At 40.8% G+C, this 18,818-nt stretch overlaps 1 protein-coding gene across 1 annotated transcript; it reads left to right on the top strand.

Annotated features, from left to right (window-relative positions):
• The first annotated feature begins 702 nt into the window (after nt 1-702).
• Nucleotides 703-17,332, top strand: LOC104366075 (coiled-coil domain-containing protein 162-like). Its single transcript, XM_042803329.1, has 11 exons — nt 703-758; nt 3,576-3,808; nt 5,601-5,739; nt 6,166-6,280; nt 7,337-7,446; nt 8,244-8,393; nt 8,564-8,617; nt 11,127-11,294; nt 12,198-12,350; nt 14,846-14,977; nt 16,551-17,332. Exons 3-11 carry the CDS (start codon nt 5,623-5,625, stop codon nt 16,617-16,619), a joined length of 1,068 nt encoding a protein of 355 aa, XP_042659263.1. The 5' UTR covers nt 703-758; nt 3,576-3,808; nt 5,601-5,622; the 3' UTR covers nt 16,620-17,332.
• Nucleotides 17,333-18,818: the final 1,486 nt, after the last annotated feature.

The following is an 18,818-nucleotide window of genomic DNA, read 5'->3' as shown; positions in this document are numbered from 1 at the left end:
GTGCTATCCAGCTGTGCTGGGGCAGGACTCTGCCGGTTTAGCAGCTCCTGCTGCTCAGCTGGGCTCTGGTGTGGCTGCATGGCCCAGCATTTGCTGTGTGAGGCCAGGTGCACTTGCTAGGTGAGACCAGGTCTCACGAAAATCAGTGGGAAGCGTTGCTGTTAAACCTAGCTCTGGACTCCCGGTGCCCTGTAACCTAGGTTCCAAAGCTTCACAAGCACTTCTGAAAACTCTGGAAAGCTTTAGTGGCTCTCCCACTTTGTATAAGAAATTATCCTAATATCAGGAGTAGGAGGCAGTAGAACTCCTGAATAATTATCCAATCTATTAGCTACCTGAACATCCCTCTCTGTTAGCCTGGACATATGTTTTGCTGTAAATGTCCCTGGTCAGACGCAGGGGACACACATGCTTTCACACATGCATTTACATTGTTAACATTTGTGTCTCTTTGTTTTAATCATCATATCTGCTGCTATTCATATCTGTCACTACCATGTGGGGTCACAGTGAGGTGTAGGAAATTTTTTTGTAGACAACCATTTGGAGAATTTTGAAGTCATCTTACTTCTTTTTTAATGCAAACATTTTGTTTCCTTCACAGAGAGACATTTTTGTCCTCGGGGAATGTTTCAGCCTACTAGAGTGTTAGAGGCAGGATATACCACGCGCTGCCTCCATTGAGTAACTCTGTGATTCAGAGTGCCTTTGCTTCACAGCTAAGGCTCCCACAGCTTCTGGATCCTCAAAGCTGCAGGGTGAGTAAAGTGTACCCTCAGAGGCACTCCTGCTCTGTTTCACTGAGCTCCTTGGAGAACAGTCCTCTGCACTTCTTGCTGGTGTTCTTACTCCTTCCCTACCATGGCACAAAGAACTTAACCACTAATAGCTGATTAAAAAAATACCCGTGATCACAGCTTATTAACTTGATTCACCAGTAGGAGTTCTGCAAAACACTCTCTACAGAAGTGAATAATAAAAATTTGAGATGGAATGTAATCCCACTGATGCCACCAAAATGGAATTATTCTGCATGATAGATGTTGGTGATCCTACTAGATTTCAGTTTGGGGTAATTACCCTTCTGAGCTTTCTCATCACCTGGCAGCAGTTTTGATTGGCCAACATGTCTGTTATGATTGTGTGCAAGATATTTAGGTCTAGTGGTTTTCTCAGCTATAGCATCATGCAGTGTTACATAATGCCAAATTACATACTTGTCTGCTCAAAAGGCACCTTGAATGACACCGGCAAAAAGAAAAAAAGGTGTCATCTTAGAGAAAGTAAAGGTAAGTCTTGCTGGTGATATTAGCATGTTTCAAGGTAATAGGTAGTTTAAAATAACCATTCTAACGTTGTGTTTCCCCATTTTAATGCCATTCTGCTAATTATCCAATATCAGATACTATCGTTTCACCTTTAATAATGCCTTTCCCAAACAACGAGCTATAGGAACACAACTTTCTGCCATCCCTGCCTTGGTTTAGGTGACAGGGACACATAAGACCTCCTTAGCACAACTGTGAAACAGAATTTGCACTGGCATGCAAAATCGTGATGTCTTTGATGAATAAGATATCCTGCTGCCTCAGATAGGACCAGCAGTAGATGGTTGACAGTAGGTAGGTAAGGACATTGGAGCTAATCTGTGGAGGCAGAAGTAGCACAGCATCTTGGTAGGAAATGTATTCTGGAATTAATTTTATTGTTTCTTTCCCAAGGAGTGATAATAAATGCTTCTCTCTTTTCTAATATGTGGTGTACTTTCAAAGCCAGAGCAGAGTGTATCACATACCAAATAGCAGTTTGGCCTGTTAGTTGCCTTTTCCTGATCAGATTAGATGGGACCCTCATAACTAATTGAATGTTGTTCTTATTTATGAACAGTCATCGCTATTCTTTTAGACACTCATGCATTTCCCTTGGAGGACATTCCTAATGGATGGAAGATTGTTTCCAGTCACTATCAACAACACAATTAACATAAATTACAACATGCAGGTACGATGAGACAGCAGCCTTGTGCTTATGTCCAAAGACATAAAGACAAGATGAATCTATGATGCAGGAGGAAAACAAACTAAATACTATCTCATTTCCTGTCTGTTTTTTAAAGAGCAAAACTGAACAAAAAACATCTCCCCCTTTTCTGTCCAAAAGCTCATTTTACCATTTACTTCGTATTTGATCTTTCTTCAAGCAGAGCAGAGCATTTCTATTGACAATAAGCTTATACTTACCATTTTCCTAGTGTGCTAGAACTAGAGAATCAAATAATTTTTATGCACAGGCACATGTGTTTTAGGACCATGGTGCTAAAAGCTTGAAATCCATTTGTGTTTCTGACACAAAAACCCCTGTGCTGTCAGTTATCTGAGATTTGCTATTACTGGTAAAGCTCTGCACAGCAGACCTTCAGAGATTCTCCCTTCCTCCCCAGCTGTGCTTCTGCAGCCTAAGTGATGCAGACCGAAGAGTTGCTCATGGGGAGCTGGTGGCAATGCAATTTCTAATGGAGGATATACTGCAGAACAGCAATGGCTGTGCTGTGGAAGGTCACGCTGACTGTCAAGCCTTGTCAGCTAAGAGCAAGCAGGTACCTCTCACAACTGAGTTTGTTTAGGACTGTAGAGCTTCTGTGTAGGAGTCCTGTTAGTTTTTGCAATCAAATCTCTGTGAACATAAGCGACCTAGACCTGAGATATGCCGTAATATCCTCACCTACTCCTGGCCATCTGGTAAGAAGCAAAGAGAACAAAGTTGTCTCCTATAAATCCTGAGTGCTCTTGAGAGAAGCCCTAGTGATAGATGTCCCTTGAGGGCCCGTTGGTGTAGCCAGACTTCTGCAGAAAATGGAGACTGTCCTGACTTCTCCCCACACCCCACTGAAGGTCCAGCTCTTTCTTTATCAAGAGCTACTCATTGCAAAGGGGAAAGGAACAGCCTGGCCACTATCTAAAACCAAATGAAGTAAAGGAGAGGCAATGTACTTTCCATCTGTACTTCCCCCAGTACTTGCATTGTGGATGTGTATGTAAGGAATGGTTGCTGGGGGCACCTAAAGCCTGCCAGAAACTACACAAAGATTTGGTTCAAGGAATGGGGAAAGATTCAAGTTGTTCGTGATGGAAAACAGATACACTGATCCATTTGTAAGGTAAAATGAAGGGAAAAAACAAATATAGTTATTTTAAGGTTTGCTTCCTGCAAGATCTGACCTATGAGTTTGATTTCTGTAACAGTACTTTAATACAGACCAAGCAGGGAGTGATGCCATTAAAGAGATTCACTTAAGGAAAGCAGCAATAAAACAAAGGATTTACCTTCTGTGCAACTTTATCCCCATCTCTGCTGTATGTGAGTACTCACTGCAATCAAAAAGTAGACTGTTTTGTTATCCTGTACCGTGATCTGAAGGACACTGGTGTAAGGCCTTGTCACAGGTTCTGATTGTACAACAACCAGTCTCATGTCTTGTCCCACTGTATATTTCATGAGATGCTATTAAGCAAAGAAAATCACATGAAAAGCTTGTCATAGCATTTTGAAGCAAAACATTTCCCTGTGACTTCCAGCAGGGTTTGGCAGAAACCGCTGACTCAAGTGCTAACTGGTTGCAGAACAGCAAAAAGACATGCAAACTTCTGCTAAGGCATCATGATCCAGTCATATCACTCAACTTGCTGAGATCTTTTCTGATACTATGGAAGCAACTAGAAATATTAAAGGCAGAATGGGGCCGGCTCAAGCTGAGGACTGAAGATATCAATACAGTTCCTCTCTACAAAGAGTTTTGTGAGCAATATGGGTAAGTGACCTTGGATGCAAGAATATTCCAGGGTAACTGAAAAGATGAAAAATGAGAAAAGTCTCTGCCTTCTTCCTCTATTCTCCTTCTGTCCCTCTCTTTCACTTGCCTTTGTTTTTTATTATTTCTACCTTTATTTTTGCTTATAATTAACCTTGTATCTTCACTTTTCTCTAAAGGCTTGATGGCTACCTTTTGTTTCAGTACAGTTGTTCTTTTCTCCTCTTTCAATGTCTATTCAGACTGCTGATGATATTTCCCAAGTACATTCTTCTCAGCCGTGTGACCCGCCTCTGTATTTCAGGCTCCATAAACAATGCTAACTATAATACTTGCATAAATGGAAATTTTGGAAGCCTATTAGATGAATTGTAGCAGAATTCTTCCTAACCCTCCTACTTGGCTCAGCTTTGAGCAGTCAAGAATAGAAAATTGGAAGATTTCCATCAGAGAGGCCCTTCTGAATGCAGAAAACGGAACATGGTTTTTTAAAAAGCCTTGTCCCCGGAAACCACAAGAAAGGAAGTGAAAGAGCAAGATGACACAGTAAGAGTGAAATTCATGCATGAAGGCACTGGAAAACACCGTTGTCATGCAACGGAGCATGGAGGAAGAAATGCTCAGTGGGCCTGGCCCTATAAGGCCAAGGCATTTTAGACTGACAAATCTGAATCCATCACAGAAAATTCGTGTGTGTGTAAAGAGCTAGTATCAGATTTGTCCCCTTATGAATCCCAGTGTTACCTCCCGTGCATTACCACCAGATCGGAGCAGGCACAGTCCAGTGCTGGGGGCCCACGGTCTTTGCCTCTGACTAATTTATAACTTCTGTGGAGGGAGCAGCTCCGGGCAGAGCAGGCCTGGGTTGCAGGAGGGCTGAGAGTCAGGGGCGCAAGTTCTCTGCGCAGAGTGAGCAACAACTTGTGCTTCTACCAGGGGGCTGGGCAGCGGCAGGAGATCCCTGACCTCAGCGTCTCCCAGTCCCTCCACACCCAGAGCTTTCTTCTGGTGATGCCTGAGGTCTGGTTTAGCCCCCTCCTGCGAGGAGGGGCGAGCTCCCTGTCCCTGGCTTTGCTTACACGGACCTTTGAGCAGGAGGAGACTCTGTAGCGGCACCTGCAACGGCGCTCTCAGCTCTTTCATAGCAGGCTGTCTACCCAAAAAATCCCACTGCGTTTCCCTCCTCTGAGTCCCCACCCATTCCCTTCCACAGATTAGCTCCATACTTCTGTCTCTCAGCTCTGTGCTAACCTTTGTGTCATGCCATCAAGGGTTTAAAAAGCAGCATGAGTAAAACAATAAAATGTAATGAGTTATATATGCCTTGCTAATGGCTCCTCTGCTTCTAAGAGCAAAGTGCGGGTCTGCCTTGGCACTTAGCACTCAGAAGCACTTAGCAAACTTATGATCAGATGTGAAGGAGAGCAGGGGGGAGGAGGAGGAAGGATTTTCTTAGTCTATTTGAACTATGGTGATAGACGAATTCTTATCTGTGACCAGATTTCCCTGCTTTAGCTGGTTGACCCCTTGTTCCTTCCCCTTGGTTTTAGGCTTGTATTGTTAAACTTGGAGAAGTTAGTGAACGATGTAATAAGGCAGGATGGGTGGAAAAGAGATGTTCTGCCCTGCTTGTAGGTTGAGTGGGGCTAATGCAGTGAGCTAAGTCTTAATCATATTTTGTGTGGGTTAGGAACAGGGGAAAAAAAAGGAAAGTAAGGTCCAAGGTAAGTAAATGCAAACACACTGATTTTGAAAGAGAATATGTGAAAAACCCATGTCTTGGTGATTCTAGCACAGATATCCTGTACCCAGCCATGAAAGCCATAGTCAGACAAATGCGCACAAAGGAGGAGTTTGGAGAGCCCGTTACAAGCACTCAGCATGTACTCCTCCCCAGAGGAGCACCAGAAATCAAAATGAAAGTGTACCAGGTAAGGGGATGATTATTAGGGAGGCATTACGGAGGACAACACAGCATTGTGTTTGTCCACAATTTCTGATAAGTGCACCACAGTCCAGAGGGGGCCCTGGATGCTGTCGTGGGGGGAAGTTTGGCAGATGTGGGTGACCCCAGAGGCTCTGCCATGGCACCTCTGCTACGTGGAGCTGGGTGTGGGTCCTGGGACAGCCCAAGGCAACAGGGAACCTGCCTCAGTCTGGGGTATTCGTGACACAGCACTTGGCACACAGTCACTGCCAAATATTGACCTTGATACTGTAACCGAAACTACTGTATTTTAGAAAAGAATGGAAAGAAGAAAATTGCTTTGCTTTATTCTGCTGGTTTTTGATAGTTGGCAAGTTGCTTTATAAATGATTTCATACAAACTAAGTATTAAACCTGATTCTATCTTCAGAAGCATCTGGAAAGCCTAGAAATCCACATGATCCATATTGTGCAGAAGAAAATTAACCAGGAGATGACTCTAGTGACACCTGAAAGAGCCAGACAAGAGAGCAGTCTCCCCACTGGTAAGGAGAATTAAAATACCCGTCCTGGGAAATACAGGAGCCCCAGTTTTCAGTGGGAAAAGTAGCCTTGGCACATAAAGGCAGCAAAGTCCTGAGCGTGAACAGGAAAGCATGTTTGCTCTCAGCTCCTCACTTTCCCTTGAGCCTATTTGGAGGCCAAGCACCAGCTGAACTGCGGGGAAGGAGAGAGCCCACTGTGAAAAATTTTGGAAAGCCCATTGTGAGAAGTTGCAGAAATACTTCTAGCAGGAAGCCATGAAGACTTATGTAGCTAGATACCATACACCTTTCTGCATGGACCTGTTTATTCTGTTTGTTCAACAGATTCAGATTCCCTCAATCTAAGAGTTCACTTTTTCTTTATCAAGTGAAAGTTTAGCCATAATCATTGCAAAGACAATTGTGCAAACAAGTCTGAACACTAATTCTTCTGGAGTTTGCAGGCATTAATTCTCTACTCCACTGTGTTGGAGTGTTAATATTTTAGGCCTAGCAGTGCAATTTAAATGCCAGACTTTTTAGTATGCTAGGTGTTTATTTGGTACAATTACTGCATGGGGGGTATTCACAGGTACAAATAGTAAAATACAGAAAAAAGTGGAAATAAAAGCGAAGAAAAAAGTCCCCTACTGCCACTGATTGTGGTTGTAGGCAGCAATAATTAGTACACAGAAATCTTAAATTTCACACAAAACCCATCTTCTTTACTCAATACTTACAGTAAACTCCAATACATGATTGTGGGCCAGGCCATTATTGACAGAACTGGTCTGTAATGAAATTGCATTTTGGCTTAGGCACCAGAATGAATTTGGTATTGCTGCTCAACACAGGCTTTGCAATCTGTTTGCAATGACATTTACTTTTTGCTGCAAACATTTTAGGAAAGCTGAGAAACCCTAAGCCATAAAGCATACCCAGTGTCAAATCCCAGGGATTACTGAAGGATCAATAATTTGTGACAGTGATACCTACTGATGTGTGGTTTTATTCCGTGTTTTTTTGTTGTTGTTGTTGTTTTGTGTTTTTTGTTTTTCCCTCCTTCTGTTCCTGCAGAGCTCTGGAAACACAGGGTAATGCAAGAAAATTTCTCAGTTGTACGACCACAGATAGTTGAAACATTTGTTCAAAGGCTGATGGAAAACTACCAAGAGTCAGATACAGAGGTACATACTCTGCATTTCTATCCAAGCAAGAGCTAAATCATGTTTACAGCCTTATTTATTAAAGCTCTTGTCAGTCAGTGACCTGAAAGAGAAACACATTTTTTAAGCTTATGAGTTTAGATTCAGATAGTGTTGGTTTATAATGGCAGCATTGGCAGAAAACTTGCTTGCATGTTGCCCTGCTGCCTTCTGACAGGTTTATTTCAGCTCTCAGGACTGTAATAATGTGAAGATGAGTTAGGGCTGGAGGTTTATATGCCACTGCAATGCAGGATTACAGGACTTTATTCACGGATTCAGTAGTGGGAACTCTTCTCCCTGAGTCATTGCTAAACCAGGGGTCCAGCATAATGTTAGGAAGCAGTTTTAGGGTTTTTTTTCAGTGAAAGATAAAGCAAATATTTATGAAAATATGACCACTTCTGGATAAAAAACCACAAATCATGTTTTTTTGAGAGAAGGGATATTGGGTCCCAACTGCAATCCAGGTAGTTTCTGAGCTGGTGATTTAATTTCTCTACTGAAAATTCTCTTTTAGCTTCAGATGGAAAAAAATTACATTATATAGTTGCAGCTAGAACCAGTCAAAAAATGGACAAATCTGTTTTCTATTAGTTCAGTGAAATTGTAGCTCGGGCAAAAACATTTACATTGAATAATTTTATTTTTGCTTAATTTTGATATTGCACAAGCATTTTATTTACAATAAGGTGACCATGTTTCATTTTGATGTATGCTGTATATAGCGGCCCTTGTGAGTCAGGCCACCCTCAAGGTTTCTTATTTTGTTTTCCTAGGTTACTTTTAAAAAAAGCCATTTACAACAGTGTCTCACCATACTGGGCTGTGACATCATGGCCAGAGAGCGCAGCAACTTTGAGACCTACTCCATGTTTTATGAAAATATTCTCCAGCAGCAGCATCGTTTACTTTACCAAAAAGAACAAGTATGCTTGGAGTATTGATTCTACTCTTCAAGAACAGGGGAAGGTGGTTTCTCTGGGTGGGAGGCAGTTGCTAAGTAAAAAATAAAGTCAAGCTGTCAGCCTGGGAAGTTATTGCAGTGGAGCTGGACTACACAGGCATAGTCACGGTGCCTCTTTGTGCTTTGCTTCAGGAGCTGCACACAGTGGCAGAAGGTGGCAACCGAAGCGATACAGCTCTGCCGCAGGTTGGTGATGGAGGTCTGACAATTGGTAGCACCTAGTGGTCTTACCCGGGACAGAGTCCCACCGTGCAGACACATGGTGACAGCCTTCCAGAAGAAAGGTAGAGGGGCTCTGGGGCTGCTGTTTCTGTGGTCAATGTCAGAAGTCATGCCAGAAGGACTTGTAAAACAAAAATAACCTGAAGGCAAAGGTAATGGCCTGCTGCTCTGTGGTCCATGTTCACAGAGGATGATATATTGGTAACCTTCTAGCTCAAACTTCTATTGATGGTCTCTTCCTTCACAAGGCATTTTCCCAGAGCAATTCAATCCTGTGCATTGACTGAGATAGAAAATACAAGTGGGTCAGGCACATAGGCCCTACTGCAGTGCAGGTACCGGGTATGCTACATCATGGCTGCACAACCAACTCCTCTTAAGTTCTGAGTACTTGACTTTACAGCTTCAGCTGTGTTTTTTAGGATAGCTTCTATGTGTGGGTGGAATTTTTTAAAGAAGTAAACCCAGCCAATAAATCAGAAATGCTATCTTATGCAATCATGTGATAGCCATGTAATCTACACAAACTCCACTGCTAGAGGCATGTCAGCTTCTACAGACAACTACACTAGGGAGAAGACTGCTTGGGTTTCAGGGACGTTTGCTCAGCAGTGTTAGAATTGGATTTTATTCCTGGGCTCCTTTTCTCATCACTGACTACAAGATTTCAGTTCTTCTCTGAGCTTCTTACCAGTTTTTTGTCCCACCTTCTCAGGCTTTTTCCATTTTTTTGCCCCTCTATCCTTTTCTGTACAGTGTCTTGTCAGCAACCACCCTTCTTCCCTGATTTCACTGTCCTGTCCATATGTTTGGGAAGGCTGGAATGAGAGAGAAAATGAGAAACACATGTGAGGTTTCAGCTGGGTAGACAGATAGAGGAGGAGTCAGTAGGACTTTCCTGGAGCCTGTGGGCAGTGGAGTCTCTTCCCGCCTCCACTTTGCTGGCCCATCACCACCAAATCCCTGTCTCATCTGTCTTGTACTTGAAGGAAGTGCCCCAGCGTGGCCAGCTGCCTACTGTCTCCGGGCTCTGCTTCAGCCCCAGAAGAGAACTCCTGCTCCCAGTTCCACTTCTCACTAGCCTAAAGCAATTAACAGAGGCTACTGCAAGTCTGAAGTGAAGGCTCAGTTGCTCAGGGGAGGTGTTAGAAACCACCAAATGGTCAGCCAAAAAGGCATGGCAGATAGTTTAAAAACTAAGAAGTCTCTAAGGAACGTACATGAACCACGTGGGTTGTTTGTTTTGGTTTGGTTTGGTTTGGTTTGGTTTTTTTCTCCAACAAAATCTTAGTACTTGTCCAACTTTTTGCTGATTTTACAAGACAGCCAAGCCAGAGAAAAACTAGTGCTGCTCTGAGTAAAGATCACTGAATTTTTCAGCAGGGCTAAATTACATGTATTTTTCCCCAACATTCATTTTCAGAAGTAATGTTTGCTGTAAGACAAAAAAAAAAAATGGCACAGAAAATTTCAGTGAGAATCCAGTGAAGTTATTAGCATTTGCTACTTAGATCTGGCATGCGGAGGTGCCAGGCAACCTTGAAAGCAGACTGTACTGTTGGCTGCGCCTGCAGTCTGCAGTTGTGCCCACTTCTTATCTGAATAACATAATATGCTAAGAATGATTTTTATCTTTCCTCCATTGTGTTCATCTGGTTGCGAATGCTGTTCAGTGGTATGAAAATGACTGAATATTTATACCTAGCAATGACGTACCTATGTGAAATTTAAATTCTGTCATTTAAATATTTTTGAGTTCTGTCATGTACCTTCCTATTTGTGCTAACCTGTGTGCCTTTTCTGAGGGTATGCTAATTGTTAAATATCAACAAATAGAGCACATAATTGCTTTTATCATATATGAAATGGTCTGTATGTACAACCTTATCAGCAGACTGCATATTTGCTTTGATAAATGTATTACCTCACAGCTTACTGAATGAAGCCTGGTCACAATTCTTCTGACTTTCTCTCTGGAGACAAGGGGGATTATGCTATGGGAGGCCAGGGTCACAGACATAGCAGAGCCATGCACAGGATCTTCTCCTAAAATCAGATTCCCTAATCCTGCTCCCCAGTCTTTCCGCTGCTCTGTCCTCTGCACACTTTTCTTTCTGTCAGTTCTCATACTTATTAGCAAGGAGATCTTTCTTTCCTGATGGCCAGAAATGCACATTTTAAGATTATGTATGAAACTTATGCATTTGCCCCCTTCAAATATAATTTGTGAACTGCCACAATTCTTCCTACTGTTTCCAGGGAAGAAATATTTCTAAAACCAACAGAGATGTATAAAATAGATTATTCCATATCATCAATGGGCTATTTTCATCAGGCCACTCTGTTAGGCAGATAGTCTTCCTCTACTTTATTAGATATCATGGAACATATTCAAAGCTCTGGATCGTTTGCTCCTAGGCAATGGTGTTTGCTCATCCCTAGCTTTGCTCATTCACTTTCTCTGCTGTGATAGATTGTGGGGCTGTGCCATGGGATGATTATGGAGATAACTGCTCTCAGAGCCCAGCTCGCTGACTTAGAGGAAGAAAATCTTGGTCTCAAAGAGAAGACTAGAAAAGAAGTACGGGATGAATATGAATCGTTAGTGCGGAACCTCTTTGTGACTTGTGTCCATCTAAAAGTAGGTACAGAATAAGAGGGGGTACTTGATTGGTCTTTTTTGTGCTGCTGTATAATTTGCCAACAAGTATAGCACTCAAAGAAATAAATTGCTGCAGAGTTCCAGGTGGATGAATGGGTGAATCATTTATCTCCTGCTGCTAGAAGCATCCTGTAAAAATGTCTGGTAGAAAAATTGGGTACCTTTTCCAAGAGAGGAGGCGTATTCTCAATGGAACAGGTACCACATTAGAGAGAGTGATGGAAGATCTTTTTAGTTACAGTGGAGTGAACTTTTTGTATATAATATTTCAGTTTGTAATATTCTGCATTATTTTTCTTGGAAGTTTTATGTCCACTGCATAATTGTACTTCTCACTCTAACAATGCCTTTGTTTCCAAGTCGTCCACTGATTTCTTTGGGGTGACATATGTCATTATTTACAAAAATAAAATTCCCCATTCTAGCCTGTAAAAACTGACCTGACTGTGACCATGTCACATATAGAGCAACTACCTGCATCAGATCCCCAGGGTTTTGATTGATGGCCCACAAGCCCATCAATGTCTGTGGCCAGGGCAATAGTTACTTAAGGAATATTGTTATTTCTTTTGCAATCCTGAGAGTGAGTCCAGTTTTCACCAGAGAGCTTATTTTTTTCACCATGGTGCTGCTACTTTCATTAAATACATACATCCTGGGATTGCCAATAGGTTGCCTGCAAATGATACAATTGAAATTCCACTTCTTGTAGTGCCTGGATGCAAGAAGAATATTGCTCTGTCTTCCTGATACATTGATTCTAGGAAAATAATTATGAAGAAAGACCATCTGGTTGTAGTTGAGAGACTCATGAAATCTTCTGAATGTTGCTTTCCCATATGTGCACACCTCATCTCTTTTGAGTTCTGTTTGTAATTGCAGGGAAAGTTGGATGTCTATCGCCTTAGCATTGAGCAAGGAGTGTTTGAAATCATCGGTGAAGTGAGAAGAGAAGGCGTTGACAATATGATTGATCTGAAGAAAAAGCTTGGCTCCACTAAAAATAATGGTGACTTGAAAGAACATTTGTCTAAAGTAAGGAAATACATATGTGTGTCAGTAAACGAACACAAGGATAATATCCTGGTTAAACTTGATGAAGATGGCTTAAGTTATTGCATTCTATCTGGGACATCAGTTGGGTGAAGAGCATGGAGGCGGTCCATTTGCAGACTCTGTTAATGGCTACTCATTTGTCAGGCTCTCATGAATCAATCATCTTTGCCTGTGTGTTTATGCTTCAAGTGCAGAAATTTTGTGCCAAACCCAGCCTTTAGACCCTGAATAACTACATGTATTTGAACTGAATTTAGTTCTAAATTAGGACCTCTGCTTTCATTCTGTTCTGAGTGAAACTAGCACCATGCTTTCTACACAGGTGAACAATCAGAGAGATTGAACTTGGATCTGAAGAAGTATAAATGTGAACTCACATTCAATCATGTGTCAGCATTGTCATGTGTTGTCACTGTATATTTTTGGGTGTGGGAAAGAGAATGTGATGTTTCAGTGACCCTGATAAAAGTATTGATGGGAATTTTATCTTCTTGTCATGTAAGCTGGTCACATAAAACAATGGGGACAGAATCCTTTCTTCCTCTTGGGGTTACTTAGAATCAAAAATATATTCAGCTTTGTGTTTTGAAAAAGTGTCCCCAAAACCTATGTTCTGGGAGTTATAAAGCTACAATTTCCAAATCAGTCCTTTTAATAGTCAAACATATTCCTCCTCAGCAAAGTTCGGTTTGTACTGAAATTATGGTAGTCAGTCAGGGAATACAAATGAGATCAAACAGATAATGGTTACATACTTTTGTCTAAAGCAAATATGCCTGCAGATCTCTCAAGCAGAGGAGCTTGCAAAGCAGGATATAACTGTAATGCCAACAGAGTGAGAAGGGCTTTCAACACCCCCAATGAACCTGGGGGACAGGGACACCCAGAAATAAATGAGGAACCAGTGGAAATGGAAGAGGTCCATGTGTGAGAAGGCTGCAAGGAGACTAGCATGTCCCTGCTTGGAAAGGACAGTGTGCAGAGGCAAGGAACGAGGAGAGTGGGGAGCTCGTGTGTAGCCAGAGGGCTGTGGTTTGAGCAGCGTCATGGGAACTTGGTGGGCTGATGCACACTATGGTGATGGGTAGCTACAGGGTGTTTAAGAAGGAACAACAGGGAAGAAGAGGAGTGAAAACTGCACTCTGTGTAAGGAGTTCATTCCCTGCAGAGCTTGCATATAAATGTAGAGTCATACTACTGAACGCCTATGAGTCAAGGTCAGAGGAAGGAGGAACGTTAGTGATGATTAATGACTGTGGTGGGAAATCTGTCACACACTGCCCCGTCAAGAAAATAAATTGGATGGGCCTGCCTATAGAAGGCTAAGAAAAGTGTGTCTGATTTGAGGTTTGGTGTTCATGGAGGTTTTATCCATCTGGAAATCTACTGAAAGGAGAAGACAGAATTGGTGATAATATCCTAAAAGTAAATGCTAGAGGATCCAACCATGGTAAATCTCTACTTCTGCTGCTCACAAACAAGGAAAAACGGGTGGTGAGCGTCATCTGAGGCTGAAGTGACTATGAAATGATTTCAGGATCAGGAGAAAGGTTGCAAAATTATGCTGCAGAGCTAGGACTTGGGACTTGAGGAGAGTAGACTGTAATTTGCTAAGCAGAATCCCTGGGAAACTGCTAAGAGGGGAAAAGTGCCGAGGAAAGCTGGTTGATTTTTAAAGAAAACTTAAAGGGATTTCAAAATCAACTACCCTGTTATGCAAGACCAGGGAGTTTAGCAGAAATTTGGCCTTGCTTGCCTTAACAAGGAGCTTCTTAATGGCCTAAAATACAAAAAGAAAGATTGCAAGTAGTGAAAACATGGACAGGCAACAAAGGTAGAGTATCAGAGTTCAGACCCATAGTGATGAAATTAGGAAGGCTAAAGCCCGGCTGCAGAGAAAATTCATATGGGACACAAAAAGTAAGAAGTGTGTTGACACTGAATGGTAGAACTGTGCAGAGACACCTCTGCCAGAAGGGCCAGGACCTCCAGCAGTCCTCTGTAATAGTTTTCAGGAGGAAGTCTGCTCTTTTGAACAAAGAAAAAGAAAACCTGATGACTACACTTTTCATGATTCCACTAATTTTGTTCTTATTAAGGACATTTTAATTAGGGTGAACCAGGTTTCTGAATACATGAACCAGAATCCCCATTTGGCATAATAGTGTTTATCACCATTAACAGTGCTTCAGTTTGGAGGGGTTTACCTGCTTGCGGTTTTGGATTTTTTTTTTCCATTTTTTTCCCAGTTTCTGGGCAAGATTCACATTTCCTGTTTCCCTGGAGACACAGTAATAGAAATTTATTGCCAAAGGCTGCACTGTTTCAAGCTGCAAAGTTTGAGCATTTGAAAACTAAAATGAAATACAAATAGTTGCATGCTTTTACAATTCTATTTATGTCCAAACCACAAATTTATTCCTTGGAGAAAGTAGTATTTGTGGGTCTACTCTTACCAACATCTTCTTTAGCAGGAACAGCTGCAGCTCTTGCGGGATGAAAATATCAGGCTAAGCAAGCTGGTGTGTAAGCTAAAGGCTCTGAACTGCTGGAAGGAAACCGCTCAGAAGGCACAGCTCTCTGCAAAGCTTAGAGATGCTGAGAAGGTGATTTTTCCCTATCATTTAATCTGTTATTAGTGTCTCATTTTCTGCAAAACTAATGGTCAGATTGGACAAGCTCACTGTTATTCAGTGAGCCTATAGGAGCTCATGGTAGCTGCAGATTTTAGGTAAAAATTATAAACTTTCCCCCCCTGTATATTATGGGTATAATGATGGTCTTCACATAAAGAGCATGAAACAAATCCCTGATGTTTGCTTGAAGTGAATAGTTCATAGTATTCTTACTTCTGTTGTTGAATCAGAAGACTAATTATAGCATTGTATCAAAATCAACTGTTTCACAACTGACCAAAATTTATGAAAAGGTACACAGGCAGACCTGAAGTGCAAATGAACTAGATTGTTGGTTTGGGAGGTGGCTGAGGTTTTTGTTGTGCTTTTTTTTTGCCTTTTTTTTTTTTTTTTTTTTAATTGGCATCTGCTTAAACAAAGCAGAACACAGCATGCGGTTTATAAATTTAATTACAGAAATACAAGATGAAGCGCAAAAATGACTAAATTAAACCAAAGTGAAGATGGATGGAAAGAAAAGTGCCTCCCTGCTTTAAATGAGGCTGATTAGAATGGAACAAATAGGTTATTGATTGTTACATAGGTTAATTAGCTGCACATGTCAAGCAAAGGAAAGGCTGAATGGATCATATTTGTTAACTCAAAAAGAGTGAAAACAAAATTATTTTTGTGTGCTTGTTAATTTTAAACCCAAATAAAACTGGATGTGCCTACGTTTAGTTCAGTTATATCAGGGAGATGCTAAATCAGAATATTTTATTAAACAGATCAGTCAAAGATGGATCAAATTATTGTCAAATTTGTGGATTTAAATAAGAAATAAGAGCTATCTTCACAGGATTTAAAAGTAAAGTCTGAAACTGAGAAAAATGGGAAAATTTGTCTTTTTTAAAATTAGAAACGAAAATTATTGCTAAGACAGAGCTTTCTTGTGTCTGACTTTGGAATGACCCTGAAGATCTAAGAACTTATATTTCACTGTCCTTTACTCCAAGTGCAGAGGATCCTGGACCTTGCTTTTTCCAGTTTAAATGGCTGGGAAAGGAGAGAGGGCTGCTAAATCTGTGCCTGACATAGTAACATGTATATACGTACACATTTATGTTTGTGTTTAAAATGAACAAAAAGACCCTGCCCAGAAGGAAAACGAGCTTAATCACACACATTTTTACTTTAGAGATAATGAAGGAATAAATAGATGGACAGGTCTTTCTAATGCATAAGAAGGACCAAGTTCTGCACTGCTCTATACTTGATTGCACACAAGAACATGAATTGTTGACATGTGAATATTATTAAAGATGTGCAGTTGTACCCATACAAAAAATTAGCTTATGTTTTCCCCTTTAGAAGACCCCTCTTGTCCATCCTGTTCCCCACTTTGCCTTAAAAAAAGGTCTAGCCTTTATTAGAAAATAGGAACAATTAAATCTCACTTTACTGAAAATCTCTGAGAGATTTACCTTTCAAGAAACCCACTGCTATACAAAAGAGAAAATAATTGCTCTCATCATTGTTTCTGTTATGGTCTTTCTGTTCACAGGAAGCTCTTCAAAACAAAAAAGAGTGTCTGAATGCTAAGATGATGGCAGAACAAGAGGTGGCTTTGTGACAGGGGCAGCTCCTGTCTGTAAGGAAAGCTCTTGCAAAATCTCAAGCAGACAGTGACAAGCTAAAGAAACAGCTACATGAACAGGTATGTGAATTCAACAGGTCCTGAGTCATCTGTGCAACAAGCTGAATTCTCCTCTCCAACTCACTTGCTTTAATGAGGATTTTGCCTATTGTTATTCTAGGAGACAAATGGATTAAAAACTCACTAACTGCATAATACAGTTACTGAAGCTGGATATGTATTCTGAGTGTCTTCACCATTGGAGGTAGAGAGAACTAGAGAAAAAACTGTAGCGTCTTCAATAAAGTTTGAATCATGTACCAAAATGACAGCTACAGGTACTACATGTATGTATGCCATCAACAGTGCTGGATGTATGTTTTAGTAGAGGAAAAGACTCTAATTAATATTTTATTCCACAGATTAAAAAAAAAAAAATACACGTCTTGAGGTTATTATTCTTCCAGCCAATCATTAAATTTCAAGGAAATATTCAGGCGTGTTGTCATTATATCCAGAACAAATTAATTACAATTTTTTTTTTCATCTGAACACCTTCATGGATATATCACTGCCACAGCAAGCTGCCTTTCACTTCTACACATGGCTACACAGGCTGAAATGGCCCACTCCTCAAAGTCAAGCACACCCTTCATTTGCAATATACTTAATGCCAAGCAACATTACTGTATGGAAAATAAGTCTTGTCAAACCAACCTCGTTTCATTCTGTTGATAAGATTACGAGTTGGATAGATAAACATAATGTTAGAGATGTAATACATATTTGGAAGGGCCTTGTAATGCCTGGGTTAGTAGCACACGTTTGCATTTTAAATTTTAGTATTACACAATATCAATAAAATGCTAAATGGATTGAGTGCTTGATTTTTTGACATACAAAAATGTGTTATTTTCATTAAATGAAGACGGTTTCTGATGGATTTCTACAGGAGTGGGTAGCAGAACTATAGTGTATTCAACATTTCTGTCAGTGGCTTGGAAATAAATGTAAAATTATAGATTATAAAATTTACCAATGACATATTTGGGGAGGAATGTTAGTGAATTTGATAAGGCACATTTAGTGAATAACGATATGGTCAGAGCAGGAATACGGAATCATACAAATAGCTCGGTAGCTTGGTTATCCATCTGAGAAATATTTCAGTGCCTGAGAAGATGAAGCATGAGAAGAAAGCAGGACTTGTACGGAACAGGGTGACTGCATGCCTGGACAGGACAGGAATCGTAACAGAGAGATGACTGGCCATGTAGTGTGGTACTGGAAAGGATGGATGCTGCAATCTTTTCATTTATAAAAAGGAGAATAATGTAGATATATTAAAAATGAGTTTGTAGCTCTATGTAAAACACAATGAAACACTGACACTGGTTCCAGAGTGTACTACTTATAAAAGATGAAAAAACTGAGAGTGAAGAGAAGTTACAAAAATTGAGGGCTGCAGGAAATGCTTGCTAGCAGAGGGCTCTTAAAAGGCTCAATCTGTTTATCCTGTCTGAAAGAAGAGTGACTTGATTACAGTCTTACAGATATTTTTATTTGGAGAATAGCAGATACTAAGGGGTTCTTAGGGAAAGGTGTAACAAGAGGTGGTGACTAGAAGTTGAGGCTAGACAAGCTGAAAATGGGAAATTAGAAACAATGTTTTCAAAATTTTATTAAATGGGGAAATGTCAATATGTCTAACTGAGTATCTTCAAGTCAAGACCAGATGCCTTTCTGGGAAACATGGTTTAGGCAAAGCAACTTGCTTATTCCAGTGCAAGGGTAATAAAGGTAAATATGATATTAAAAAGCCACATCTGATGGTTCGATTGCTCCATTCTCAGTTTACTGGTCTATGAAACTCCAACTTTAGTAAGGCGTAGGGAGCTTTCCAAGGAAAAATCTTTGGGCTGTGACTGCTTTTAGCTCCACCAGAGTGGAGTTGTCTTTGGCTAACAAAATTGGTTTTCTTCACTGACAAGCTGTCTATTTACTTCCAAAAGATCCACTGCATCTACCATCTTTCTAGCAGATGCTTTTGCTGTTGTCAGTGGCTTTGTTCTTTGGTTTCTGATATCAGCTTCTCGTTCTTTCTCTTCCTAATTTCTTTCCTTGGCACAGATTGCGATGATGGTCTTTACAAATAGCAGACACCATTCCACAACCCCAGGTTTGACTTAATATGGG

This window comes from Tyto alba, unplaced genomic scaffold, assembly GCF_018691265.1.
Source record: "Tyto alba isolate M040663 unplaced genomic scaffold, T.alba_DEE_v4.0 Super-Scaffold_40, whole genome shotgun sequence".
Classification (NCBI taxonomy): domain Eukaryota; kingdom Metazoa; phylum Chordata; class Aves; order Strigiformes; family Tytonidae; genus Tyto; species Tyto alba.
The sequence above is the reverse complement of the archived record's forward strand: the minus strand, read 5'-3'. Positions and strand labels throughout refer to the sequence as shown.